This window comes from Laetiporus sulphureus (assembly GCF_001632365.1).
Source record: "Laetiporus sulphureus 93-53 unplaced genomic scaffold LAESUscaffold_10, whole genome shotgun sequence".
Taxonomy (NCBI): Eukaryota; Fungi; Basidiomycota; class Agaricomycetes; order Polyporales; family Laetiporaceae; genus Laetiporus; species Laetiporus sulphureus.
The window spans coordinates 48,637-75,235 of NW_024468519.1; the positions used below are offsets into that span (position 1 = coordinate 48,637).

Below are 26,599 nucleotides of genomic sequence, written 5' to 3' on the forward strand. Positions count from 1 at the left end.
AAAAACTCAAAGTGGTGTGATCGCGATAAGAGTATCGGTTCGATGAATCGTCTAGCTACCGTCGACTTCTGTACCGCTGGTGCTATCATCTTCCTCCATGTTACTTTTCCAGAGCGCGTACATCTTACGCCTATTCGCGTCTCGCGTATCCTGCTCGCTCGCGACATCGAACATACGCCGCAACAACGCCTTCCGAAGGTTTGCTCGGTCTATAGCACCTTCTGACGCGGGATCGGATAAGCATGCGTTAGCAACAAGGTTTGAATATGTTGGCATGGTCAGACGCGGCCGCTTGCGACTGGGAGGCTCGTCGTCCGCTTGCAGTGGTTTTAGTGCAGCGAATAGCGGATCGAGGAGGGAGGATTCTATGCGGTGGTATGTGACATTTGTTGATGCACGGGCAGAGAGGGTGAAGAAGGGCGAGAGAAGCGTAGACAGCGGTGCAGGTAGGGAAGATGATTCTGGTGGATTATCGTATGCCTTGTCGAGCTCCTCGAGGTAGATGTCTGCGAGGTGGTATGATAGGCTTGAAGGCACGCGGATATCATCCGAGCTAATAAGAAAGTGTGATCAGCATCTGGATGAAGCATCACGGAAGCGACTAACCATAGTGGCCCGCCGCGGACGGTCAAGATGGAATTGTACTCGTCGCAAGCCGCACCGTCCCATCCGGTCCGCATCAGTAACCTGAACGATGCGTTGACAAATCTTCGGATGAGCATGTAATACTTGTCGATACTGAAGGAGGATCAGCGACAGCGGTGCTCTGTGTAGGGCAAACTGACCGTAGACGATCTATCGATGTCCATTCGCGGACAGTAGCTTCCCAGAATCCGCGAAGGAAGGCCAGGGCAACGGACGGGGTCGAAACCGAGAGCAGAATGCCAGCCAACTCGCTCGCTAGCGCTTGCTGCACTAAAGGCTTGTCAGACATCCAGAAACCTGGTCAAACATATGGATATCAGCATACGAAGGTCACTATATGCGCTGTTGCCATACAGTAGAAGATCCCTTTCCATAGTCTGGCCATTTCTGATTTTGATAGTGTGTCCCGCGACGAATCAGAAAGGAAGAGGCTCAAGTTCTTGATGGCCTTGTCTCTTGTTTTCTTGTCTTGGAATACGTTAGTCGCGTGACGAAGTAAATCGCCTCGTCTCATTTCATACCTGTAGACGCGAGATACCTCCCTAATGGTGGAGCATTGGAAGAAGAAGATGATTCAGTCATGGCGTTATTGTGTAGCGAGGGCGTATAGAGGCGATCGGTGCTGAGCACAGACTTTTTCCGATTGGCGCCCACCTGATCGCAGATCACTTGCATTTTGATGCGCCTCGGTTGGCGACGTCCATTAACATTGTATGCGAACTAACTAATAATGTTGCCTCAAGGGCTAATTGAGTGCGAGCGAAGGTTTATTGATACATCACTTCCAACATAAAACCTTTGAACTAACTTGGTGGGCATTATATCGGGCTCCGCTGAAACCTCTCGGCAAGAAGAATCAAAGAGATGTCCTTCTCAAGGTATATAAGAACCGCAACCTGTGGAATTCTGTTTGTCTACCTACCGCCGCATCTGACATATCAAAACTGCAAACCGTGAAGCACCATAGAACTGCATCCGCTTTTGCAGCGTTCCCATTCAGTCAGGTTCCGAGAAGCGGATCTCCGATAGTACGATTTCCGCGTTCGTCTGTATCGCGACGTCATCGATATCTTCGACGCCGAGTGAAGTACATATATACACACAGGAAGTTCGACCACAACCGTCACATTGGCTCGATACATTTACATTGCAACACGTTGAACGTCCGTCTACGCCCATCATGTCGAAGTCTCCTATAACCTGTCATGGTAAGCTCGAATAAATCGCACGTCAGCCCTTAGACAAATGATATGTTCTAGTCCTCGATTCATCGCTTGGTAAGCCAGCGAAGGGTGTCCAAGTGCAGGTTCAAGAGTACCACGAAGTCGCCAAAGACACCGCAGTGTTCAGTCCGTTGGCGGAGAGGTGCGCACCTGTCATTTGCGACTCTGAGAGGAGATATTTAATCCGTCGCGTGAGCAGTAAGACTAATGAAGACGGAAGATGCATGGACCTCTGTCCGAAAACGAAGAGCGAGGAGGCGACGGTAGAGGGCGCGAAGCTGAAGGCGGGCAAGTTGTACAAGGTGGTCTTCAAGACAAAGGAGTACTTTGAGAGCACCGGGCGCAAATGTTTCTACCCTTGGGTAGAGGTACGGTGCTGCAGTTGGTACACGGGGGACGCAAATCACTGATGATCGCTCATTGTTCGTTATGCAGATCACCTTCGAGGTGGAGAATCCTAGCGAGCATTATCATATTCCGCTGCTGATTAGCCCATACTCGTATACAACTTATAGAGGAAGCTAAACATGCAAAGCTTCCTTCATGAGCAGGCCACTACGTCGCTACAAATACATGTAATATACAGTTCAGGCAACAGACAATAATGCGAAATGCACACTGACAATGAAGCAATTTAGTACGGAAGTGCGAATGCGACACGAACGATACATGCAATAAACAGAAGGATCAAGATCAGAATGATGCACGAACAGATGATCCGACGAGACCACAAAAGACAAATGAAATTTGTAAGGCCAGATGGCCAAGATTACTCCAACTTCATCCCATTGACCGCCTCACCTGCGCCGTTCACCTCTCGATCGCTGTCTGCTTGCCGCCGCGGACGAGACAGGATTGGTCTCAGTACGGGGCTGGCCAGTCCTACCTGTGGACGCAAGGTCGGGCTCGACAGGTTATTTGCTGAGCGGGTGAAATAGGAAGACCCAGAGGATACAATAGGAGAAGACATTGCTGAACCCGGGCCTCCCGCTGGTACTGCAACTGGAGACGGCATAGTAAGCCTTGGCATCCCATGCCCGTTCCGTGCGCTATAGAACGACACAGACGGCGAGACTGCTCGCCGTTTAGCAGCTGTAGGATAAGGGTCGTAGCGATCTTCCACTGCAATATCATGAGCGAGGAGACGCATATCACCAACGTTGTGACGCACGTTTCCGCTTGTTATGCCGAACAGCACAAGATGTTGGTGGCGGAGTATACCGCCATGAGGACACGCGTGGCGACCCGCTGATTGACATTGGCTATGAAAACGAAGAAGGGTCAACACAGAGTAGACCAGGAACGACAGCGCCACATACAACGTCTACATCCATAGCCATACCACCGGGGCTGTCCAACATGCCCATATCGTCACCATTAACGCTTTGAGCCGGAGTGGACGGCTTCACAATGTTAATAGGTTCCACGGACGCGTAGGGCAACTCATCGAATTCGCCATCATCACTTGGCGTCTCTTCGCGATGTTGCTCTTCCTCGCCTGCCTCCTCAGGATATCGGCCACGATCTGATGCAGCGCGTGGAGTGCGTGGTTGAAACGGCAGCTCAGAGCACGACGCGACGAGCCGCTGGAACTGCGCCTCCGACTGCACTTCGTTCTCCTCCGGGTGCGACTCGGAAATCAGCGACAATATGCGCGGCATCTTGAGCTGCGCGAACACGTTGATCAGGGCGGACTTTCCAGTGAACAAAGGAAAAATGTACACTGTGCGATAGCCGCCGCCGGTGGACGGACGCTGCGCTGATGCTCTCCGCTTGCATGAGAACGGAGGCATCAGACATACTACCCGACCGCGATGGGGGCGTGGATGGGCTCCGCGGCCTGCTGCTGGATTTCATGGTGGCATCCTGGTCGCGCTCAGCACCTGACATCGCCGGACCAGGAAGCAGGGGCGTGACATTGCCCGAGTCGCCTGAGGGCGGACTATCTGTCCACATTTTGTCCCGGTCGCTTTCGGACTCCTCGCTGCTGACAGTCGTGCTGGACCTCCGCGAGATCATGGAGGTAGCGAGGGGGCTGCGATGGGGTTGGTCGGAGGACTGCTCGCGGGGGACGAGAAGACTAGGACGCCGGATGCGTAGCATGAATGGATTGAGATCGTCTGCAGGATATGTACTGCTAGATGAGGTGGACGACGATGAAGAGGGCGGTAGAGCGAAATCAGAGGAGGAAGTAGGTAGCGACGGGCGTGATGAAGGCCCCAGCATCATGAGCATGCGATCAGAGTGAACTCTCCTCCCCTGGCGAGTGCAAAGACGTTGCAGAGCTTGTGGCAAAGTTGTGGTCAGCTTCGAAACAACGCAAAGGTGAGTGGGCCATGGATATCGTTTGAGTGCTCGCTGCTCGCCGAGAATCGCGATCCGAGCGCTTATATCGGGACGATGACCTTGCCATCTTTCATGCACCGCGAACCGCTAACGCATTCTTCAAACTTCGAGCTTCGAGCCTCAAACTCAAACTCAAGCTCAAGATTCAACTTATGACTGCTTTCAAGATCAGAGAGCTCTCAAGAACGCAGTGTATTGGGCAGCAAAACACGGTAATTGGATTACACGAGCAATTATTAATGTACCACAATGTGATAGGTGACCCATCCTTCTTGCCGCATCACGCCCGCAGGAGAGAGATGATGGTCCAGGTAGAGCCGAACACCAGGCCTGGAACAAGGAATCAGCATGGCCACGACAGTGTATAAGTATATGTGGCACACCGAGCCAGTTGAACGTGCCAATCATGGCACCGCCAAGGAAGTTGCGCTGTAGTCGTTGTCAACGAAATACGGTAGTAGAACATGAAAAGAGTACGTACACGGGTAGGGTCTCCGGTGCTGTATCCGATGGTGTAGATGAAGCGAGACAGCGACCAGACGCCACACATGCAAGCCGCGGCGACCGGGTACTTCAAGGACATCACAAGAGTACTGTGTCGTTGCTCTCAGCAACAGACTTCAGTGGAATACCACGTAACGTACCCGGAGAGAATAATCGGCAAGTATTCGAGCGTGTTTTGGTGAGCACCTGATGACGTACTTTATGCACTGTCTAACACTGTTGTAAATGTGAAGGACTTACGTTGCGTGCAGTTGAAGATGGCAGCCTCCTTAGAGGCAGCTGCCTCAGCCTTCTCCGCGTAGACTGGTGCCTCAATCCTAGTAAATAAAAGAACACGCAAAGCCACACCGGTACATACGCTGAGGGTAAGCGATACCAGCGCGCTTGCGAGCACGGCCGACCTTCACAGTCTGGAAGAATGTCAACCAGAACGTGGAGACAATCGCCGCAGCGGGGTAGACAATGCTGCGGACTGTGAGCGTGCTGACGAAAGAGAAACGCGAAGATGCTCACTCTTTGGAAAGTACGATGCCGGTAGACATTTTCAGGGGTTGGAACGAAGTCAAAGAGCTGGAGCAATGTCGACGAGGGGCTTGCGTTCGCACTGTGACACCGTGTACGTTGATATATATCCCAAGGAATTCGGAATTGCGACGGTCACGGTCGTTGGATACGTCAGCTACCGGCATCGGAGTTTAATAAAGGGTTACTCACATTTTCTGGGCACTGGACGTAGCGACGCGACGCGCTATTAATGTACAGGGTCTGTAATACAACATATCACAATCATTAACGCCCACATACATAGAGGAAGAAGCTTTCCTAAATAACAGACGCTGATGTTGTTGCGGGAAGTTGGTTTGTTCGACAAATTGAAGCACGCCCAGGCATTGATGGAGATGACACGATCTCAGATCGACATGTCCACACGTGACACTTGTTCCAAAGCGCGTCCAGGGCGTCTAAAATTTGGTAACGCGCCACGTGGCAAAGCAACGATCTCTTCGTCCGGCTGTAGGACCTGAGACACATCCAAATGTCAAAACGCGCGGCAACAGAGATTCAGTCAACATCAAGCGACACTGCCAGGAAGGCACCGCGGAACAGCGCGCAGCGGGAAAATGCCGCGCAAGTGGACGAGATGGGCGAGTTCGAGGATGGCTGGGAGGACGAGTACGAAAGCGATGATGATATCGTCGAAGGATCAACAGAAGAAGGGGAAGATGGTATGTGCTCAGCCGGACTACTCGTGTCCGTATCGATTTAAATGGATCCAATGTAAAGGCATGGATATCGACGAGGTTATGCCTGCGATCGAGGAGTCGGACGAAGCTCCTACTGCGCCCAACGTATTCATTCCAGGAGTGCACCAACTAGAGAAGGATGAGATTCTCGAACCAGACGACTCAGTGTACATCATGCGACATTCTATGAATGTAAACTGGCCTTGCCTTTCGTTCGACGTCCTCCGGGATAGCCTAGGAGATGAACGGCAACGATTCCCAGCTTCGGCGTACATTGTTGCAGGGACACAGGCAGAATCAGCAAAAAACAATGAGCTCTCCGTATACAAGCTGAGCTCATTACATCGCACGCAACGAGACGGGGGTCAGTCACCTTATAATTTCGACTCTATTCCTCTACAAAGCTCCTTCCCGTCATACAGATGATTCAGACTCAGAAAACGACGACGACGACGATGCCTTAGACGAAGACCCCATCCTGGAGTTTCGATCTGTTCCTCACCTCGGCGGCGTGAACCGTGTGCGCGCACAACCCCTCCCATCTTCATCGACATTGCCACCAGTCTCACAGCCTTACTATGTTGCCAGCTGGGCAGAAACAGGGAAGGTGTACATATGGGACGTCCGGCCGCTGATCGAAGCTCTCGATGTGCCCGGGTACTCCGTAGACAAGGCGCGAACACACTCTCCCGCGTTCACTATCAATTCGCATGGTCGTGCCGAAGGCTTCGCGATGGACTGGGCTTCGTCTGGTGAAGCGAATCCTACCGCACTGCGTCTCTTGACCGGTGACATTCAGTCAAAGATCTACCTGACCACGACCACCCCATCCGGTTTCAATGCTCTATCCCAGCCATTCATTTCACACACGTCTAGCGTAGAAGATCTACAGTGGAGTCCCACGGAAGCAACTGTATTCGCATCGTGTTCAGCAGACCAGAGCGTACAGGTATGGGATGTCCGGAGCAAGGGGAGGAGAAGTGTCGCGGGCATTGAGCGGGCTCATGAGAGCGATGTGAACGTCATTAGCTGGAATCGGGCAACGACGTATCTCCTATTGAGTGGAGGGGACGAAGGTGGCATCAGAGTGTGGGACTTGCGGAATGTGAAGAAAAAAGGGTACGTAGTCGCTATCATGGGATCGCATTTCATGTCCGAGACTAACTTCTTGTTGCATGGATAGGGCATCCACGCCAGATCCTACCCCCGTCGCGATATTCAACTGGCACCGAGCGCCCATTACATCCATAGAATGGCATCCAACCGAAAACTCGATTTTTGCGGCCTCCGGGGCGGATGATCAAGTCACCCTATGGGATCTTGCTGTGGAACAGGATGACGACGAGACAGGTGCAATGGAAGACACACCGGATGGTGGACGAGATGTCCCTCCGCAGTTGCTGTTTGTCCACCAAGGACAGAAGGACATCAAGGAGGTCCATTGGCATCCCCAGATACCGGGGACAGTGGTCAGCACGGCGTTGGATGGTTTCAACGTATTCAAGACGATATCAGTCTGATCGATATAGTCCACATCTATCTCATGTCATGCCGCTCTTATCTGCAGATATGCATATATATGGTGTATCGATACACAGGATCACGAATAGGGTCAGTGCACAAGACGTCTATTCGGATGGTCATGTGCTGTAAACGAGAGGAACGAATCCACAGAACCAGTGTTCTTTGAAACCTTGCCACACAGGAGTTATAGAACGCGGACCAGCTATCGATATTCCGACGACCGTCGAAGGGAAGGTGCTCTGTTCGGGTGCACAAAAAACCACGGAGGTGTCTTGCCCCATCCTGTCGCGAGATTGTCCGTCTAGCGAGAGCCCCGCAAACTCCTGGCGGAGGCCGACGGGTGATGCGACTCGTCAAAGGGATTCTCACTGACGGCAACCCTCCGTGACATCGCACGTCATCAGTACAAACCCGACTGGTTGTTACCCTTCGGGGAACGTATCTAAGAACCGATAAGGAGTCGGCATATGATGAACGCAGCGGCATGACATACCTTCGCAATGTTCTTGTGAAGAATGTCCATTAGAATGGCATAGATGTTCCGAATGTCATAAAGGTTCTGCCGTGCAACGTAGAGCAGCTTCTCATCTAGTTCTTTCATCGCCAGCTATTTTTAAGACGCCATCTCGGTCTGAGTATGGAAACCAAACGCATCGAGGGGGAAGACGGTACGCACGGTGTAGTCTTCTACATGAGGGTATTTGATAACTTTCGAGCAGATTTTAGCACGATTCAAATGCGCTTGCCTAGATGCGTCACGAAGGTTGTATGCGCTCTCCTGTGAGCGGTGGATCTCGGTGAGAACCTCTGGAAGCATGTGAGCGCGAGGCACACAGGGATCAAACCTAATTGAACAAACGAACCTTCTTGTATCTGGACTCCTGCAGATATGTTCACGAATAGTATAGCAAAGTACTAAAAATAACATTGACCGCGGTGAGAGCGTACCGAAATTGTCTCCGCTAGACGAAAGCACCCGAATGTCAGACGGCCGGCATCCAATTTCACTGATGAGCCCATTCACTTACTCCTCGATTCTATTTTTATGCGGCCAGACATGAGTTAGAGGGAGGCACCGCGATAGCACGAGATGCACTTACTTTGGCATTGAGAGATTGACCCATAATTTCACCTTGTCCTAATAACAGATGACTCGATGAACAAATTCCGCGAAGCTCAACACAAAAGACTGACGCATAGATCCGCTAATTGCTCGCATTCCTTTTTTAATCGGTCATACACTTTAACGAGGTGCTGATTTGCGAGAATCAAGTTGGGGTATCTGGCGAAATAAACGTCGTTTGGGTGGGTCAAAGCTGAAGTAGATGAGACATTTTCGAAATCGTCGGCTTCAAGTTTGCGCTTCTTAGTCTCCGGCCCTTCGGAGGAACGCGGGTCAGGCGGTGGGTACACCGTGGCGTCTGTGGACATCACGCCATGAGATTCGTGGAAAGGAGAAGATGGCGACTTGGTAGAATCAATGAGCTCTTGTAGCTCGCTGTACAAAGTCAGTGCCTATTACACCCTTGCTTGATCTAAGTGCATATACTCACAGAATCTGTGTAGTTCATCCGTTAGCCTTCTATTCGATGAATAAACCTAAAATCCCACCTTCATCGGAAATATTTTGAAAATAACATCATCCGCTACTGCAGAGGCGGCTTTACGAAATTCCTGGAGCCGCGGAGTCCATGTAGGAGTCTAGCATTCGCATTACCGACGTTGAGCACGCACCTCCAGTCTTCTCTCCAAATCTTTATCCATCTTATATTTGTCCGGCATATATTTGGGTGAGTTGGCGAAAAAGCAAACTAGAGTCGTCTTCCTGTTGAATGTTGCGGTATGACAAGTGCTCGTTCGTCTGTCTCCCGCCGTCCGGCGTCTTATATAAGCGCCCACTCCACGTGGTCGAGGGGTGCGCGCCCGATCGTCCGTGTCCGCGAACAATTCAGTCGAGCGCGGCACGAGCTTCACTCATACTGTCTCCTTCCGGCGCGCTGACTGGGCGACACATCGACGACCTCAAGCCTGTGCGCTACTCCGCATACTTTGCTGTTGTGACGGGCGACATCTGGCTTGTGACATTATCCGCGACTTCATTATTAAGCACGACGGTCAGCGATCATCCCGTCTGGATCACACGAACGTCAACACTATGTCTGCCGCACAGGTGTGTCTCATAACCTTATATATCTGCTGGTCGCTGCTCACTCGCGGTAAGGACGAGAGTGACGTGATCTCTGCATTGACCGGCTTCTCTCTGGATAACGTTCTAAGTGGCCTCAAGCTACCAGGCGGTGTTGCCTTGACGGATCAATTGGGTATCGCTGGGATCGAAAACCTTACATCCCAAGAGATTTATAAGGAGAGCTGGGACGATAATGAAGCTATAGGCCCCGGAGAGGGAGAGGACTGGGAGGATGAGGTAGACAGGGAGTTGGAAGCTGAGGGAACTCCGGAAAGTGCAGGGGTGAAGACGGAGATGCTCTCACCGAAGGAAATGGGGCGAAAGCAGAAGCGCAAAAGGGTGGTACGACGCTTGGTGGAGCGGCCAAAAACTGTATACGAGAGATTTCCGACGTTCGAGAAAGATAAAGTATTGAAGTTCACCGAACTCTTCAAAGGTCACACCGTACAAAGGTCCAGAATATCCAAAAGACCATTCCATGGTATAGTTGCTAGTGCATTGCGTATGATATCGATCCTAAACATTTGCCAGTCATCGAAGTACCCCCAACACGGAAGAAGGACGTGTCCAAAGGATTCCTAGCCGCTATTGTTGGTGACACAGAGCGTCAGGTGGAAAACAGGCGCGTCGAAGAAGTGGTGGCGTCCGGGAGCATTGAAATCGATTTGAGGCGAGCATTGGAGGTACGTCGCAACGCGCGCTGAAGTCTGTCGAGCATCGTATCTCACTGTCTCCTCAGAAGAGGGAACATGCAGGCGTGCCTGTATCGTTGCCCCTTGATGACCGGTCGTTTGACATGGTCTTGCTCTCTAACTGGGAGGACCAGATAGTATACGAACCGGAGGAGGATTCGGCCATGGGTCCAGCCAACAACCCTGCCGACTTGACGACTCCTCAGAATCAAGCGCTCGAATCTGGTCTCTGGACTCAGAGCATCATCTGGAGTCCTCGTGCGCCATTCAGGGACTTCACGCAATTGGAGCTGAACGAGGAGGACATATCAGTTGAAGAGCGACCACCTAGTACGGCCATAATTTCCATATCATTCTGTTTGATTGTTAAATATCGATACTTTCCTTGCAGTGCAAGATGTCGCCAGACCTCGGAAACGGTTTAGGACGGACAATCAACCCAAAGACAAGTTCAACCTGTCGAACGACCAGTACTACGAAGTCAGCAAGGAAGGTGGCCGGCATCGCGTCCGGCAGACGTTTGGTCAGCTCGTTGTCGAGCATGCCTATCCTGCTCAGAAGTTACAGTTACCATTCGTACGTGCCACCATCGATTGCTCAGTGCGTCAACTTAGTAATGATGATTTTGACAGTACAAAACTCGTCTTTCGAAGCAAGAAGCTCGCTCATTCCATCGCCCTGCGCTGCAATTTCCGGCCAATGTTGAGCTTCACTTCAGCAAGGTTCGTACGGCCAAGAAGAAGAAGGACAAGGCAGGCCGGAAGGTGGGCAAAGGTGGGAACGTCGGAGAGGGCCTGCACAAGACAGGTGACCTCAGTCTAAGGGACACGAGCAACTTCGTTCTGTGGGAGTTCTCGGTAAGCTATGCTGTATGCATTCCACTGCAATTGAGATGTCGACGTTCTTGATAGGAAGAGCACCCTCCCATCATTTCGAACTTTGGTATGGGCAGCATTCTGGTCAATTATTACCGGAAGAAGAACGAAAAAGATGAGTACGTTCCGAAGGTGTGTAATTGATCATGTGAGCAGACTTGCATTGCTTAGTACGACTATCACTGCTCTAGTCCGACCTGGGAGAGCCTATCGTCATTGAACCGCAAGACGAATCTCCATTCATGAAGTTTGGCTATGTTTATCCAGGGCAGACCGTTCCTGCACTGTACAGCAATTTGATACGCGCGCCCTTGTTTCGACAGAAGCCGTACCCCACGGATTTCCTTGTCATACGGTGCGTTGTCCACTCTCGTCCGGTCTATCTCCGCCTCTCATATTTCGGAAATAGCTCGACGTGCAAGAATGATACGAAGTACTACATACGTGAGATCAAGAACTTGTTCGTCGTAGGGCAGACATACCCGGTGACAGAAGTACCGGGCCCGCACTCCCGCAAGATCACCAACACCATCAAGCACCGATTACAGATCATCGCTTTCAAGTTGTTGCAGAAGAGCTCGGAGGAGCGACTGAAGATATCCCGCCTGATGAAGTACTTCCCTGATCAAAATGAGTTGCAAATGAGACAGCGCCTGAAGGTACGCTGACACAGTGGAGCTGATGTTGTGACGGAAAGGTGATCACGTTACCACAGGAATTCATGGAGTATCACCGCCGAGGCCCACACCAGGGCTTCTGGCGCCTGAAGCCTGCGTGGTCAATCCCTTCAGATGCCGACATGCTTAAGATGGTGACGCCGGAACAAGTCGTTCTCTCCGAGAGCATGCAGGTCGGGCAGCGTCATCTCCAGGACGCCGGTTACAGCTTCAACGGCGAAGTTGCGGAGGATGACGAGGGTAATCTTTCGGTGGAGCAACAACTTGCTCCATGGATCACGACGAAGAACTTTCTGTTTGCCACGCAGGCGAAGGCAATGCTGCGCCTCCATGGCGAAGGCGATCCCACCGGTCGAGGGGAAGCATTCAGCTTCATCCGGGTATCTATGAAGGACATCTTCGTGAAGGCCGGTGAGGACTACGAGCAGAAATTAGGTACGTGGAAGCTGGCGGCTAAATGGCATTGCATCTGACACATGTGCTTAGCGGAGGCCGAGAACCGACCGAAGTCTGCACATCGATACAACGTTGCTGAGCAGCAGCAGATATACAAATCAGAGATTGAGCGGATATGGAAAGCTCAGTTTGACTCGTTGAGTCGAAAGGACGAGCCTCAGCTCACTGATGAGGAAGAGAAGGCGGTAGTGGACCAGAAGATGCAGAGGAGGCAATCCATCGCAAACGCATACACGCCCGTTGCGTCACCGATAGCTCATCGTGAAACCCCGGGACCTGCATCGCCGGCCTTCAGTCGCGGATCGTCCTTGGCAAGGGAAATGAGTCTGGGACCCGACGCGCAAAGGAGAGTCCTCCGCATCAAGCGTTTAGTATGTCCGGTTTCTGCCGCAGTCTAGGCAATGCGTTAATGCATCCCTGTGCAGGTCGATGGCGAATGGAAGCTCGAAATCATCCGCGACAATGCTGTAATCAGTGCCTATGTGAAACGGCGGCAAGCTATCGAGGAAGAGTCGACTACCGCCGATGCTCTGGCTCCCACTGGAGATGCGGACAAGGACAGGCGTGCGAAGAGGAGGTGAGCGCCATTCAGTTGTCCGACCAAATCCCACCTCATTCATTTCCGTAGACTCGAGGAAGAGATTGCGCGAATGAAGAAGAATCAAGAACGGCGGCTCCACCGGAAGAATGCCAAGATCGTGAAGGAAGGGGGAACGCCCATGCAACTCAGCCGGCCTGTGAAGCCAGATACGACGGTGGGTGCACACGATTGAATTCTTGATATGCACATGCTTACATGCATCCGCAGCGGCGATGTGGGCACTGCGGCCAGATGGGTCATATGAGTACGTGTTGTATTACGGCGCGTGGAGTTGTGCTGACCATGCGCTGCCAGAAACTAACCGTAAATGTCCTCGCTGGGCCGAGTTCAACTCGGGCAACACCCCGTCCCTGCCGACCCCATCAGTTACAAGCCCTCCTGCTGCGTCCCCGGGCGGCTCGACGAGCTTCTCGTTTGGCACGGGTCCGGACAGCTTATATGTTCCGGGGACATCAAACGCCTTGCGACCAAATCCATCTTTGAGTTTGGGGAGCCATGGGCCTTCCCCGCTTGCGACTAGCCCGCCGGTGATGGCTATGGATGACGAAGACGACGTGCCCCAGACTCCCTCGGGATCTGGTCCGAAGATAAAGTTGACCTTGAAGAAGACATAGCACCTAGTTCTCTACGAGCGGCATGTGTGGTGTAGGATTTCTGCTTTGTGTACATGTAGTCTAGCCCTCCAGTCATAGTTGCACTTCTGTAATTGTAGTGTTCACTTTCCCGCCATTGGAGGGGCGGAATTAGTCGGATTTTGCGTAATGTCGTGCTTCTGCGTGCGCATCAATGATACGAGAACCGTTCGGGGGGTGGGTGACATTGATGTGGAGACTGCGGGGAAGTGCGCCGGGCCGCCGGCCGACTGGCACGGCATTCACAGCACGCCGAGCGATTCGCGCCATCTGGACCCACTGGGGACAACAAGGCCGCCTGTAACTTATTCTTGGGCTTGGGCAGCGCAACGGTCTCTTCTACAGCCCCATTTTGATTTCAGGTCCAGGCTGGCTCGCTTGTGCATGTATTTTTGAACAGTAGGTACCATCCGCTGTGATCGGATTTATTCCGCTGCATTGGTATCCTTCTTCGCGTAATCCGCACCTGGAGGCGCTCGCGCAGGACTAGGCTCTTCTCCCGTGACTGGCGGTCATTCGTCTTACTGGAGGATGTTGGCTTTCGCCTCATGGAGCACACCAATGAAGGCGGGCAGCTCTATCATTTTCAAAATCTGACCGAGCTGTCCAATCGAACGTGTTTCCGGGTCCATGCGCCGTCGCTATTAGAGCGTAATTTCGACGCGGAAGCCACCCTGGGCGTGTGCAGCAAAGGTCTAGTTCAGCGTTATTTCAACTATGTCCTTTAAGATTCGCCGCTAACACTACCCGTCACCATTGTATGCAGGCGACACCGTATCTCAATGCATCCGGAACCTCTCGACCGGTATTCCGCCGGCTCCAGATGGTCTACGCTCCCCCAATCCATATGGCGAGATCTCAGCTCATTCACACGGTGCTGCTCACGTTCGTCCACCAGCAGCATCAACGAGAGAGAGAGAGCAGCTTCTTCTGGCCGCTCGCTGATCACAGCGCACCTATCCGCGGAAGTCGCCTTCTAAAATTGTTCCTGGGCGCCAGGCAGCCTCTCATATGGTCTCCTCGCGGGAGGCTCTATGCTGCGCCAAGCACCCTCAAACGCCGTAGAGCTCAGACATATCGGGCGCGAACAGCGTCACGCGACGCGGCGTTGGTCCCGGTGCAGGTGGCCAGTGTAGGCGCAGCAACAGCCATCACATCAGGAGTTTTGTCATTTAATCCAGGACAAAACATGCGTCCAGCGACGCTCCGATGCCATAGAGCCGCTGCTTTTTTTGCGCGGTCAACGAGCAAATTTAGTCTGATGGTCTCCCAAGCAATACGGTCGCTGGCGCTATCATCGCATCAGAGCCGTCCGAAATGATTATCAGCTCTGCCAGATTCCGGGTCACCCACCTGTTTCGTTGCGCTAACGAAAAAAACAGCCTCCCATGTGGACACGAGCTCCTGGCTCATCCTCTGAACAATCTCGGAATTTCGGAAGGATTTTTACCGACGTTGTGAGGGGGGAAGGCTTGAATAGCTCGCAGCGTACCGTAAGGCGGCTTTCCGGAATCACCGGTTGACAACACAGCGGGAACGAACTCATGCAGTATAGTGCAAGAACCACCTTGATCGGATGGAGTTCCCGCTGATTTGTCGCACGCCACAACTTCGGGGGCCGTTGGAACGTCCCAGGGTATGTCGGTGGCCGGCTGATCATGTACAGACGCTGATGGGCAGCCTTTCTCTATTACAGCATGTTCCACCCAGCTGGGGTGCGGAGACACCACGGATATGGGTGCGTTTGCCCCAGCTATCTAATCGATGCGCACAGTCGAGGCCTGCCTGAGCATTCACAGGATGTATCTCTTCAGGCATCCTACAGCGGTATATCTATCCATCAAGCATCAGTTCTCAAAACGCTGTCAGGGTCGGCTCAGGGTGGTCCACGGGAATGCAGGACGTGCCGAGCGAGGAGCATGTGCCTTGCGTTGCGCATGAGCTGGAGAGCGACAAGGATCATCCAGACACACTGCGGCCGAGCGTGGTCAAGGATGCTGCGGATAGCGGCATCCGTCGGTCATCTGCCCTATATTAGGGGATGCGCGTTTTGTTCTACACGGCACCTGTGGATCGTGGCAGTGGCCGAGTCTGAGTGCGGTGGCTGATGGACTGCCGAGAGTTGGGCGGGCGGCTCGAGACGGAAGAGGGGAGACGCGGAGTGGTCAACTGACTGTGTATATGATGCCGCACTGGAGCCAAAAATAGCGCAATGGTGGGGGAAGCGATCGTGTTGGCGGTGCGACTGGCGATATGCGCATGCGTGGACATCGCATACTGATCAACTCAGCGGGCGAGCCTCCGGGGGCGCCCGTCAGACAGACATCGCGGATGGAGATTCCGTGTATGTTTGGGATCAATACTGCCTCTGCGTCCCACGATGTGCCCCGCGAGCTTCGCATCGCCCGTCGAAGAGATCCTCGTTTCCGAGTGCGCCCGCTTGAGAGCCTCCTGGAGGTTGTTCGCGGACGAGTGTCTCGTGATCGACGCGCACGGGGGCCGACACGTTCCGCGAGCACCCGGAGACAGCGCTGGAGTCGCTGTGCGCTCCGGAAGTTGCGAATGGAAAGTGCAGGCCACCACCGCGGCCATCCCTTGGCGAATTCTTGGCGGCCTTGACATGCTGCTTGGCCCGCTCACATCCCCGTAGCGGTGTCCGGGGTGCCCCTCCCTCCCATCCGGCCTAGCTCGCCCAATGGCATACGTTCCTTGGCGCGCAAGCAACGGCCAGCACAGGCACTTGGGAAGGGGACTGCGCTCCGTTAGATCTGCTACCGTTTCGGAAGCTTACAGCATGGGTGACTTCGCCGTCCACCGCAGCTGTCCTGGACGCAGCCCGGCCGCATCTAGGCACTGGGTGTCGAGGACAAGGCGACCGCGACGCTCAAGGGAGGCGACGAGTGAAGCGTGTGAATCCGACTCGGGGGCGGCCGAGGGCCTCATAAGGAAAGCGGGAGTCGCTGCGCCAAGAGCCAAGAGCGCAGGCTTGGCATACCAGGCCCGCCAAGAGATCTCGATAGGAGCCGCGATTTAAGAGTTAAAGGCGAGTTCTCCACCATGCCGCTCGACGACGCCGACCCCAGGTCCCTTGTGCCCCTCCACACCCTCCAACACGCCCTCTACCGCCAACTCTACCCCTTCGACATCGCCAACGACGGCGACCACGCCTTTCAATTCATGACCCAACCCATGCCCTCCCCCCGTCCCGCCGACCCTTCCCTCTCCCCCCCGCCCCTCTCTAACACCGGCTCCTCCAAGGCCTCGACGACCTCCGAGCCCCACACTCCCCTGCAGTCCGCCCCAGCCCAGACCGACGAAAACTCCCCTCGCCACGAATGCCAGTGGATCGACTGCGACAGAGTCTTTGCCGACCCCGAGGGGCTCTACAACCACCTCTGCAACGACCACATTGGCCGCAAGAGCACAGGAAATCTCTGTCTGACCTGCAAATGGAAGGAGTGCGGCACAACCTGCGCTAAGCGTGACCACATCACCAGCCACCTCCGAGGTGCGTCAAATGCTTTCTACTTTTGTCCCGGTCCCGGATCCTCATTGCCGATGTAGTGCACACGCCCCTCAAGCCACATGTCTGTGTCATCTGCAAGAAGCCGTTCAAACGGCCTCAGGACCTTAAGAAGCATGAGAAGATCCATACCGAGGAGCACCATGCACAGCACAAGCACTCCAAGGCCATCACTGTTGCTGATCCGTCATACAATTCCCGCGTCCGCGGAGACCATCTTTCGTCCGCGGAGGCTCTCCCTTCCCATGACAAGAAGGCGTTTTCTCAGCAGCTGCCTTCTGTCGCCGGCATGGACAAAGTTCAGCCCCCGGTCGCACGCGCCAAGAGCAATTCCTTGTCCGTCTCTGACCGTTCCTCTGGTACGTGTTCCCGCGCACGAGCTCGAGGGATGTCCACATTGATCCTCGGACACAGGCGCAGGGTATGGGCTTCTAGCCACGCCTTCTCCCGAGATCCACCAGGCCGCAATTAGATATCCGAATGCGGAGACTGGCTCGTCCCGGGCCCAGCTCTACCATATGCAGAATCAATTGCCCACCTGGGAGGTTCTCACGGTCGACGGTACCCCTTCCAGGACAACTGGCAGCGGGTCAAAGCGCAGCCACGACGAGTACAGCGTCGATGACTTTTTCACTGACATGAAGAAACGTCGCGTCAATCCATCGTACGACCCGAGTCAGTCAATCATGTCTCTATTTCGCGGACTTTGGCTGACTTCTTAATCTAGATATGGCGGCGCGCCTCAACACACTCGCATACCAGCATTCGTTGGGTTCTACTCAGTCAATGGGGCCAGCCCCTGTTGGCAATAGCATGTTTAATCCGCGATCCGTCTCGTTCGACATACGAAGTCCCGAGGAGTTGGCCGCCGTCAATGAATTCTTGATTGCGCTCGGTCGTGACGTTGCAGGTTCAGGAGGCGTTCCCCGACAGCAGCAGCCTCACCCACAACAGCATCATCATCCTAACATGTCCTCGACGCAGCATATGCCGTCTCCTAACGAGGCCTCCTCGAGCACTTTCTTCGACGCAGCTTCTCTGAACCAGCTTGGTCTAGCGGGCATGCCTGGTATACCCACGGCACCGGGTCCTGGGTCCGGAGCAGGCTACCATGGTGACGCTGGGTATCTATCTGTCGACTTTTCGTCGCACCACTTGCCACCCGTGTATCCCAGCCGCTCATCGCATCAGTCCGTGCAGGCAGCACATTTCGGTGGGTATCCTTCGCCGCAGGATATGATGTCCTCCAATGGCTCGATGTTCGCATCTATGCCATATTCGGGCTCGCGGACACGAGCGCAGCGCGTTTCGTCTGTCTCATCTGACTTGGATGAGCGCTATCACTCGAACTATGCGGGTTCAAGCATGCAGCAGTCATACGCGTATTCGCAAGGGCAGTATATGTCGCCACCGCATGATGGGATGCCATATGCGATGCCCTCACCGCTGTCAACGAATTCGACGAGATCGACACCATCTAACGCGACACCGCCGCGTCTCAGCGATTCCGCTCCGATGGCGTTTGTGCCTGAAGGGACTACGGCATTCGATGCAGTCCGGCCGACCAGGGCGCCCCCGCCTTTGCAGTTGGCGCCTTTGGAATACGGAACGAAGAATATGCGTTCGATCTCGCTCCTCAAGACCGCTCCTGGGAGTGCAGAAGCTATCGCTGCTAGCTCGAGAAGTAGGCCGGAGCCGATGGAGCCCAAGCTCGGAACAGGCATTGTGCGCAGAGGCCCTCCTGCGAAGCTGACGGCAGAGGCTGTATCATCGATGATGACGAACCTCTCGCGTCCTCCGTTGCGCTCATCGTCTAGCCAGAACGACGCCCTCTATCCCTTGCTTACATTTGGAGACGAGCAATTCAAACTTGCTCCGCTCAGGAACACCTACCGCTCTCCCTCTCCGCCTGTATCTGAATCGACGTCCTCTCCCATGTCTCGGGGCTCAACAATTTCGCCGCCTCCCTCCAAGACGCAGGCGCATCCGTCACGACACGAGTCGAGCACGCCGACCTCGAGCTCGAGTCCAAGTACGCGCTCGAGCCTTTCACCGGAGCCGGGTCCGACGGTGTTGCCGGGTATTCGTAGTATTGCCACGGACTCTCCGCGCGTGACGCCGCGTCGGCGGGAGACCGAGGAGCTTACGCAGGCTGTCGGCCGCATCGAGCTCGACAGCCGAGCTGCCCGCGACGTCACTCCGGCTCAGCGGGCGGCGCACGCGCATCTGGTGCGGGATTTGCTGGTGTCCATCAACGTGGAGTACCGCAAGCGCTTCGGCACGCCCCCTCCGCCACAGGATTCGGCGCCGAGAATACAACCGCAGGAGGAGCTGCGAGATGTGGAGATGGTCGGCGCATAAGCCCATGCGGCGTGAAATCTCAGTCCGGTACTGCGGACGCGTTATTGCCGTTGGACTTGTGACCATTGGCGTAGAAATGCTGCACCACCGCCGGATGGTATTTTCGACTTTGGACATAGTGTATATTAGTATATTGGCCATCGCCTGGGCTCCCTTTACTGATGGCTGAACAGCAAAAAGAAACGATGTGACCGCTTCGAGCTTATAATGAATTCAATTATCGCCCAGCGTCGGAGAGTTATGTGTCGCGAGAACTCACCCGGTCCGGCGTCGTTTATAGGGCGGTTTATCAGCCCGGAATAAAGTCCGTGATTTGCAGCGTACCTTGACGCAACCCAAGCAGGATCATCAGGTGAGCTCATTCCGCTCGATTGCACCTTGCCTTCCACCAACCCAAGCTCACAGTAATACCGCTTGTGCCTGTTTGAAATATTATGATGCACCGATGGTCGGTCGACGCGTGTACGTGCGGCGTTCCGAGCCGCATGCGCGGTCGGTTCACAAGCGTCTCACAGTCCAGGTTGTCAATTGAATATGATCATGGGACCTTACGGTCAGAACTTCCTTGCGACTCCCGGGTGATTCTGAGTTGATCCTAAGGTAGCGGAGCTCCGGACGTTTGCGAGCTGAGCTACGAGCGTCAAATCATGGGCTTGTCATTAGCGACGCCGAAACGCTCGAGGTGGACGGGAATTAGCGCGAATAAATGCGCCTGCCAAGCGAGTTCAGCAGAAAATGCCCCGTCGAGACGGTGTCAGTGGGCCCTGCGGTTGCGGTGCACTGTGTGCGGTTGTGTACTAGTCCGGCTGCGTGCGGCGCAGGCCCGCTTGGCGAAGGGGCAATTCTGGTTTGCTCTCGGCGAGCTTATCACGGACGCTAAGAATCATGCGTGTGCCTCGTGCGTCTCTCTGTCCCCACGCGGAAGCAGGTTGGATCCCCGCCTCGAGTGAGGCGGTGCGTATAGAACGTTCTTGGAGACGGAGGCTATGAGGGGTTGAAATTTGTGAGGTGAAGAAGCAGAGGAAGTGGGGTACGGAACCTGAAGGGGACGTTGCCCGGGCGTAATCGGTGGCTCTATTGGCTGGATCAGTGACGCGGGAAATGCGCGTTCGCGTCATAATTATAATTTCGTACAGCCAAGAGTAAGAACACTGGCCTGCAGGTGCACTTATCTTGCACAGCCCGCGCTAGACGACAATCCCCATCGGCTGGCAAGGGCGTGGCGTATAGAATTGTCACCAGACCGTAAGCGCAGCAGGTCAAAAGGCTCAGGCGGAAACGACAGCATGGTATGCTAGCATGGTACAGGCTCAGCATAGACGACCTTTAGCGGAGAAGATCTGGGCTTGCCACTCTGGGCACAACTGTTTGGCCTTGTGGCGCAGAACAACGTCAGTGGAGATCCCATTAACGAATACGAGACACCTAGGGGAGCCGTGAACGTTCGCGTTCGCTCTGCTCGAGACCAGAGCGCAAGCACATGGGACTCCGACGGTGGAGAAGAATTAGGATCGCCTCATATAAGCGTCGCTTTGGTAGCGTGAAGTCTGAATCACCTCATTTGCCGCACAACTCGTTACCTCACAGTTCATCGCCTATCATGTCGTTCGCTGAATTCTATTACGACCCCTTTGTCGAGTTCAACCACATGCTCGACCAGGCACTGACCGAGAGGAACGTTCCCGTTGCTCAGGCCCTGCAGGCTCAAGGGCCGCAGAGACACCGGAATCGCGGACGTGGGCCGTGGCCGAGGTGAGCACAGTAGGGTTTTCTATCAAGGTCATACCGAGTTGATTTTGTTTCTTCCGCCGTCTCAGGTTGGATGTGCACGAGAATAAAAAGATCAATAAGGTCGTAGCTACGTTTGAGCTGCCGGGCCTGAAGAAAGATGATGTCAGCATTGAGGTGCACAACAACCGCGTCGTTGTATCGGGCGAAGTAAAGCAGCCCGAGGAAGTGGAAGAATCTGAATATCCCGTCCACGAGCGCCACGTCGGCAAGTTCTCCAGGAGCTTCCAGTTGCCTGCTGGCCTTGATGTGAGTGCAACGGGCATTGGCGAAGTGAACACCGTTTGACATTGGATATCCTAGACGAGCACCATCAAAGCCAGCATGGAAAATGGTTTATTGACCATCTCCTTCCCCATGGCTGCTCCTGAGACGGCGCCGAAGAAGATCACTGTGGCGTAAATAGGCATCCACTCTGTGCCACTGTCGTCATGATTCATATTTGATGTAGCTGACGGACAGTTCCGCTCGAAGTGTTTTTAGCGTAACAGTACCTGCAGCAGTCATAACTGTATACTAGCCATGATTATTTTCATAAACGAGCAGTTCAAATATCGCTGCATGTGGAGTTCTGCTTGTACTCACGTAGGATGAAGGGAAGTAGAGTCTACGACCTGCTTAACCGGATGATTAACACCCCGCACCTCCCCGAGCCCGAGAGAAAATCAGCGCTAACTGATCGGTAACTTTGCCCAAATTGACTGCAACATTCTGCCTTCGCCAGGGCCTTCTTTGTGCGGCTTGCTCATATTTTATACGAAATCTCTAACCAACTTGTGGACAAGTCGGCGACGAGACGCGCATACCCGACCCACGTGACCGTGTTCGAGACGCGACGAGACGCGTTCGGCCATGATGTCACATGCGCCGTCGGTGCTGCTGATAGGCCATAGTGCGCCTCCCAGGATCCTTCCATACCAATTAGCAAATCGAGCAGGGTCTAATCTTCTACATCCATCATGCCTACGACAAGGAGACAAGCAAAAGCAGCGCAGAGCGGTCAGGACAAGGAGGCCCAAACTCCCGTCAAGCCGGTGTCCAGACGGAGAAAGTCACACCCGATGAAGCGCGCACGAAGGAAGAACACAGCGACATCCGCCGACGAGGAACACGCTAATGGTGATGCGCCAGAAAGCAAGGAGCAGCCAGCTACGAAGAAGCCTAAGGTGGAGGAGAATGATGGAGATACTATTGGAGAAGCAAGCCAGGGACGAGCGGAAAAGGCCGATGCGGAACCAGCAGAGAAAGCGGAAATGAAATCCGAGAAGATGGAAGTAGAAGAGCAGGTTGCTTCAGAGAGTACAGGAACTACGAAGGTGGAGGATGCAACTCGAAAGGACCACCCGGTGGAGCATGCATACCAAACAGGTGAGATGCCACAGCACGAAACTCTTCAGCATATTGACGAAACATCGTGCAGGTACCATCGAAAGAGGCCATATCTACTTTTTCTACCGTCCAAAGGTCGAGATGGAGGAAGTTCATTCCATAGATGATGTGCAGCGCTTCCATCTGCTGCTCATCCCGCGCCCGCCCGAGTTCAGTGTGTCGTCCCCGCCCCAATCTGCCGAGACGTTGGATGAGACAGGCGAAAACCAGGAGATGACAGTGATCCAACCAGGAGCAGACGCCGTTCCTGCGCCAGAGCCTTTAGACCAGAAGAAGAAATTCTTCCGATTGATCGTGGTGGGCAAGAAGAGCTTGCCCGATCCCGAAGAGGACCATGGTCGGGGCCGTGTCTTTTGGGGCACGATAGTCACTGTCAGCGATGATTTGCAAAAACTTGAGGAGGGACTTGGTCCAAGAGAGTATGAAACCAAGACAAGAGGTATCATATCTGTATCTTTGTGATAAAAAGCCACTAATGAGCCTTCTAAGGAATCCGCCATCAAGGATCCGCACGCCTTGTGGCTCGAGGAGCATATGCCATCGTGAACGCTGAAGCACGAGTCCCGTCGGATCGCGAGACGCACTTGGGCTATCACTTGTCGCATCCTACGCACGAGCAGTTCAATGAGGTGCAAGAGGAACTGGGCGTTCACACTGCATCATCGTTCGTCTTACAAGTGAAGAACCCGCTCGCGCCTCCAACAGGGATCGGTCGCATAGGACTGCCAAAGAACCGCGCGGTCGATTTCCCCGAGCGTATCATGAAGGAAGTGTTCGGTGTTGGCGGTGAGCGGGGAAGGGAAGACTTCGGATTACGCTTCGCGAGCGTCGAGAGAGTTGAAATGCTTGACCATGAGGGCGTTGAGCTCCTTTTCATTGCCGCCAGGAGCGGCGATGAGGGGTTGGAGAAGAGTCTGGGAGAGGGGCGCGGTGAAGGTGAGCAGGTTCCCGTCAGTCCCAGGTTTTTTAACTGAGAGCTATTCAGCGCTGCACGAGCTGGAGGAGAGAGAAAGCAAGGAGACCATCCAGCAGATCATGAAGGAACTCGCACTGGATTCGGAGAAAATTCCAGTGAACCCGTTGGAAGGTGACTGGGCGTGAAACACGTCTGGCTTTGAGCTTGAACGTGCTGTGTCTTGCTTATACCTACGCGAAATGTCGAAAGTCGGACTCCGCACTGTATATCTAGGACAACATCGATGTGATACGAATCCATCGGATGCAATACATAATAAATGAAGGGGTCGTGTCAAAGATACACCGCGTCTTTCGTCCGTCCGTAATCAGAGATGCAATCAAGCGGAAACAAGCAGAAAGGGTATGATACCGCGGAAGGCCCTCGGTATGATGATCATACATCGTTGCTGGAAGTCGGTAAGTCATTGCGGGGAATCGGCCTCATCGGAGTCGGCATTGATTCTGAGCACCTTCACCCATTCACGATAGTTGAAGTTGCCTTGCCGATCTGTGAATGGGCCTTTGAGAAGCTTGTCGATCTGCCACGAGTAGTCAGACGATACCGAGTGAGTGTGCCAACTGCACAACCATGCGAAAAGGTATCAGAAGCAATGACGAACCTCCTTCTGATCCATCCTCTCCCCGACATCTCCAAGCCACCTCCTGAGCTCATCGCTCTTGATGATCCCTGAGTCGTTCTCGTCGAAGCACTCGAAAGCCTCGAGCAGCTCCGCCTCCGAGTCGAAGTCGCACAAATGCTCGCCCATCATCGTGAGGAACATGGGAAACGTGATGCCTCGGTCGTTCGTCACGTCTACCTCAACTGATGGCAAACGCGAGTGCACGCCGTTGCCCTTGTGCTCGCCCGGGCGGTCTGCCAGGAGGTCATCCATCATCTTCTTGGACGGTGTCACTCCTGCGCGTGGCGTGCGTCAGCGCTCGCACCCGCCGATCCGCCATGTCATGGCATCGACATACCGAGGCTCGCAAAGATGTGCTTCAGGTCTTGCTCGCTGACCACGCCGTTTCCGTCATGGTCGATGAGCGAGAACGCTTCTCGGAACTGCTGGATCTGAGATGGCGAGAAGAGGGAGAAGACACCAGACGGCTCGCGCCGCTGCCGTGGCCGCTGAGGCTTGTTGGGCTGGTCATTCGAGCCGCCGGTCGGTGACAACAGGCCGCCGTAGTTGGACATAGGAAACGAGCGGTGATAGATAATTCGAACGTAGTGGTACAATCTACTGCATGCGTCGGGCGCTTACATTCAGAAGCGCGCGGAGCGGTGGCATGCTCACGTGCGCGTCGCGTTTGTGGCGGCTCGTTCACGTATGAAACCCCAGTATTGAACTTGAAGTACGAGGAGAATATGTCTCAACTCGGCCGAGATGACTTAATATACCGGGCCTGTGACGCAGATTCATATACAACAGTAGGTTCAGGCTGGGAAAAGTGTCCTCGCGAACCCCTCCGTGGATATATACTCCAGCATCGATATAGTACTAACCAAGACCCGTAATGATTTGTTTTTGGCCTGATATTGCCACTGGCGCGTCGTGTGTTTCGCGATGGTGACGTTCAATCCTGAACATTAAATTGCAATGAACCGCCGTCGGTGTCCCGACTACTGTTTCGAAAGGCAATGAAAAATGACAACATAAAACAATACAGTCAGCAATATACATCAACGACCAAACTCCCAGCATCTACTACGCAGCCTTCGATTTCGGCTTCCCGGCTGTCACGTACCACATAATGGCCAGAGCTAACGTTCGTGGCAGCCAGCCAAAGAATCTGAAGAGCCATGCGTTTTCACCCAAAGTCATGTACTGTGGTGGCTTCGGACTGAGAACTGTCTTGACGACTCTCCTCGCGAATTCATCAGTGGCCATACTCTTGGGACTTTTGCTCGCGTTGATGCGAGCGATGATCTTGTCGAGCCAGCCCGCGTAAAGACTGTCCGGCGGGATGCTAAGACGTGCAAGCGAATTGTCGGCGACGTGGGACTTGACGCCACCAGGCGCAATGTGCGTGACGGAGACGCCGAAGGGTGCACACTCCATATAGAGTGTCTCCGAAATGCTCTTCAAAGCAGCTTTGCTCGCGCTGTATGCACCACTCCATGGCGTCGGACTGCATACAAGTTACGTCAACATACGAGAACATTATTTCATAGATCACTTCACATACACGTCACCGACGATGGAGCCTACATTCACAATCTTTCCACTCTTCCGTGCTGCCATGCTGGGGAAAACGGCCTTCACCATTCGCATCACGGAGGTCGCATTGGTATCAAAGACTTCAGTGAATCGCTCTATGGGAATATCCACGAGAGGACCTGCATAGATACCTCAACAAAAAATTCACATTCACCAAGTTCCCACTCACCGTGACAAGGGATGCCTGCATTGTTGAAGAGCACGTCAATTCGGCCTTCCCGGTCAAGCACAGCCTTGACTACTTCCTCTACGTTCGCGCCATCGGTAACGTCCAGCTTCAAGCGTTCAATAGACTCGTGCTTCAAGCTCTCCATGGCCTCAACACGGCGCGCTGTAGCATATACTTTGCATCCTTGCGCGGCGAATTCCTCACATCTACTGACCGCTCAGTTCAGCTTGTGGCGAACAATGTGTCGGACGCACAAGAAGAATCCGATGCCGCCCTCTGAGCAGCCTGTGACTAGGACGATTGATGCAGAGTTAGACATGGCTGATTGAGTGAGAGTGTGGGAAGGTGAGAACGAGAGCTTCGCGAATGGCCCCGAGTGATTCAGATGGGATCACGGTGTGATCATGATCGCAGAGCACGTGGAGGCTGCGCAACACACCGAACCGGATTGGGCCCTTGGCGATCTAGTCGCAATGTAGCGTAGCGTGCATACACGCGCATTTTTGTGAGTATTCAACTGAGAACAGTATCGTTAAACAAGGTAAGATGTCCGGGATAGAGTGACACAAAGACCGAGGCCACAGGA

General features: G+C 53.8%; 12 protein-coding genes across 12 annotated transcripts; 6 read left to right on the forward strand and 6 right to left on the reverse strand.

Annotated features, from left to right (window-relative positions):
• Positions 1-51: 51 nt before the first annotated feature.
• Positions 52-1,227, reverse strand: LAESUDRAFT_648704 (Nop52-domain-containing protein; the record flags this gene model as incomplete). The annotated part of the gene is made up of 5 exons (XM_040904125.1): positions 52-553; positions 607-738; positions 786-942; positions 1,000-1,113; positions 1,167-1,227. The coding sequence occupies 5 exons, from the start codon at positions 1,225-1,227 to the stop codon at positions 52-54; spliced, it is 966 nt and encodes a 321-aa protein (XP_040766281.1).
• Positions 1,228-1,544: 317 nt separating this feature from the next.
• Positions 1,545-2,499, forward strand: LAESUDRAFT_811165 (transthyretin). Its single transcript, XM_040914293.1, has 4 exons — positions 1,545-1,853; positions 1,905-2,010; positions 2,068-2,236; positions 2,304-2,499. Exons 1-4 carry the CDS (start codon positions 1,826-1,828, stop codon positions 2,391-2,393), a joined length of 393 nt encoding a protein of 130 aa, XP_040766282.1. The 5' UTR covers positions 1,545-1,825; the 3' UTR covers positions 2,394-2,499.
• Positions 2,419-4,236, reverse strand: LAESUDRAFT_723411 (uncharacterized protein). Its single transcript, XM_040908412.1, has 4 exons — positions 3,591-4,236; positions 3,188-3,535; positions 3,040-3,130; positions 2,419-2,990 (listed from the first exon to the last, which is right to left on the reverse strand). The coding sequence occupies exons 1-4, from the start codon at positions 4,095-4,097 to the stop codon at positions 2,638-2,640; spliced, it is 1,299 nt and encodes a 432-aa protein (XP_040766283.1). The 5' UTR covers positions 4,098-4,236; the 3' UTR covers positions 2,419-2,637.
• Positions 4,237-4,385: 149 nt separating this feature from the next.
• On the reverse strand, positions 4,386-5,578 carry LAESUDRAFT_723413 (membrane-associated proteins in eicosanoid and glutathione metabolism). Its single transcript, XM_040908413.1, has 9 exons — positions 5,541-5,578; positions 5,433-5,483; positions 5,232-5,322; positions 5,077-5,183; positions 4,959-5,021; positions 4,859-4,904; positions 4,696-4,807; positions 4,598-4,643; positions 4,386-4,544 (listed from the first exon to the last, which is right to left on the reverse strand). Exons 3-9 carry the CDS (start codon positions 5,258-5,260, stop codon positions 4,495-4,497), a joined length of 453 nt encoding a protein of 150 aa, XP_040766284.1. The 5' UTR covers positions 5,261-5,322; positions 5,433-5,483; positions 5,541-5,578; the 3' UTR covers positions 4,386-4,494.
• A 126-nt stretch (positions 5,579-5,704) lies between these two features.
• Positions 5,705-7,929, forward strand: LAESUDRAFT_723415 (glutamate-rich WD repeat-containing protein). The gene is made up of 4 exons (XM_040908414.1): positions 5,705-5,944; positions 6,003-6,326; positions 6,385-7,081; positions 7,146-7,929. Exons 1-4 carry the CDS (start codon positions 5,755-5,757, stop codon positions 7,480-7,482), a joined length of 1,548 nt encoding a protein of 515 aa, XP_040766285.1. The 5' UTR covers positions 5,705-5,754; the 3' UTR covers positions 7,483-7,929.
• Positions 7,887-9,262, reverse strand: LAESUDRAFT_811169 (proteasome activator pa28, REG alpha/beta subunit; the record flags this gene model as incomplete). The annotated part of the gene is made up of 11 exons (XM_040914294.1): positions 9,221-9,262; positions 9,098-9,160; positions 9,040-9,044; positions 8,681-8,984; positions 8,587-8,624; positions 8,515-8,523; positions 8,435-8,448; positions 8,350-8,367; positions 8,163-8,293; positions 7,980-8,093; positions 7,887-7,928 (listed from the first exon to the last, which is right to left on the reverse strand). Exons 1-11 carry the CDS (start codon positions 9,248-9,250, stop codon positions 7,887-7,889), a joined length of 768 nt encoding a protein of 255 aa, XP_040766286.1. The 5' UTR covers positions 9,251-9,262.
• A 179-nt stretch (positions 9,263-9,441) lies between these two features.
• LAESUDRAFT_675751 (uncharacterized protein) lies at positions 9,442-13,935 on the forward strand. Its single transcript, XM_040905606.1, has 15 exons — positions 9,442-9,656; positions 9,708-10,155; positions 10,206-10,357; positions 10,414-10,696; positions 10,758-10,942; positions 10,999-11,223; positions 11,278-11,373; positions 11,433-11,596; positions 11,651-11,900; positions 11,957-12,353; positions 12,405-12,745; positions 12,800-12,951; positions 13,003-13,129; positions 13,183-13,219; positions 13,270-13,935. Exons 1-15 carry the CDS (start codon positions 9,642-9,644, stop codon positions 13,587-13,589), a joined length of 3,192 nt encoding a protein of 1,063 aa, XP_040766287.1. The 5' UTR covers positions 9,442-9,641; the 3' UTR covers positions 13,590-13,935.
• Positions 13,936-16,461: 2,526 nt separating this feature from the next.
• On the forward strand, positions 16,462-19,788 carry LAESUDRAFT_41560 (uncharacterized protein). The gene is made up of 4 exons (XM_040902369.1): positions 16,462-17,115; positions 17,172-17,489; positions 17,545-17,805; positions 17,858-19,788. Exons 1-4 carry the CDS (start codon positions 16,665-16,667, stop codon positions 19,489-19,491), a joined length of 2,664 nt encoding a protein of 887 aa, XP_040766288.1. The 5' UTR covers positions 16,462-16,664; the 3' UTR covers positions 19,492-19,788.
• Positions 19,789-20,742: 954 nt separating this feature from the next.
• Positions 20,743-21,922, forward strand: LAESUDRAFT_723421 (small heat shock protein). Its single transcript, XM_040908415.1, has 3 exons — positions 20,743-21,243; positions 21,309-21,528; positions 21,583-21,922. The coding sequence occupies exons 1-3, from the start codon at positions 20,972-20,974 to the stop codon at positions 21,679-21,681; spliced, it is 591 nt and encodes a 196-aa protein (XP_040766289.1). The 5' UTR covers positions 20,743-20,971; the 3' UTR covers positions 21,682-21,922.
• A 250-nt stretch (positions 21,923-22,172) lies between these two features.
• LAESUDRAFT_742284 (uncharacterized protein) lies at positions 22,173-24,166 on the forward strand. The gene is made up of 4 exons (XM_040911184.1): positions 22,173-22,647; positions 22,700-23,107; positions 23,158-23,604; positions 23,654-24,166. The coding sequence occupies exons 1-4, from the start codon at positions 22,239-22,241 to the stop codon at positions 23,767-23,769; spliced, it is 1,380 nt and encodes a 459-aa protein (XP_040766290.1). The 5' UTR covers positions 22,173-22,238; the 3' UTR covers positions 23,770-24,166.
• Positions 23,664-24,839, reverse strand: LAESUDRAFT_742285 (EF-hand protein). The gene is made up of 3 exons (XM_040911185.1): positions 24,604-24,839; positions 24,246-24,541; positions 23,664-24,164 (listed from the first exon to the last, which is right to left on the reverse strand). The coding sequence occupies exons 1-3, from the start codon at positions 24,818-24,820 to the stop codon at positions 24,048-24,050; spliced, it is 630 nt and encodes a 209-aa protein (XP_040766291.1). The 5' UTR covers positions 24,821-24,839; the 3' UTR covers positions 23,664-24,047.
• A 196-nt stretch (positions 24,840-25,035) lies between these two features.
• Positions 25,036-26,556, reverse strand: LAESUDRAFT_742286 (NAD(P)-binding protein). Its single transcript, XM_040911186.1, has 4 exons — positions 26,268-26,556; positions 26,014-26,219; positions 25,813-25,963; positions 25,036-25,755 (listed from the first exon to the last, which is right to left on the reverse strand). Exons 1-4 carry the CDS (start codon positions 26,330-26,332, stop codon positions 25,332-25,334), a joined length of 846 nt encoding a protein of 281 aa, XP_040766292.1. The 5' UTR covers positions 26,333-26,556; the 3' UTR covers positions 25,036-25,331.
• Between the last annotated feature and the right edge of the window lie 43 nt (positions 26,557-26,599).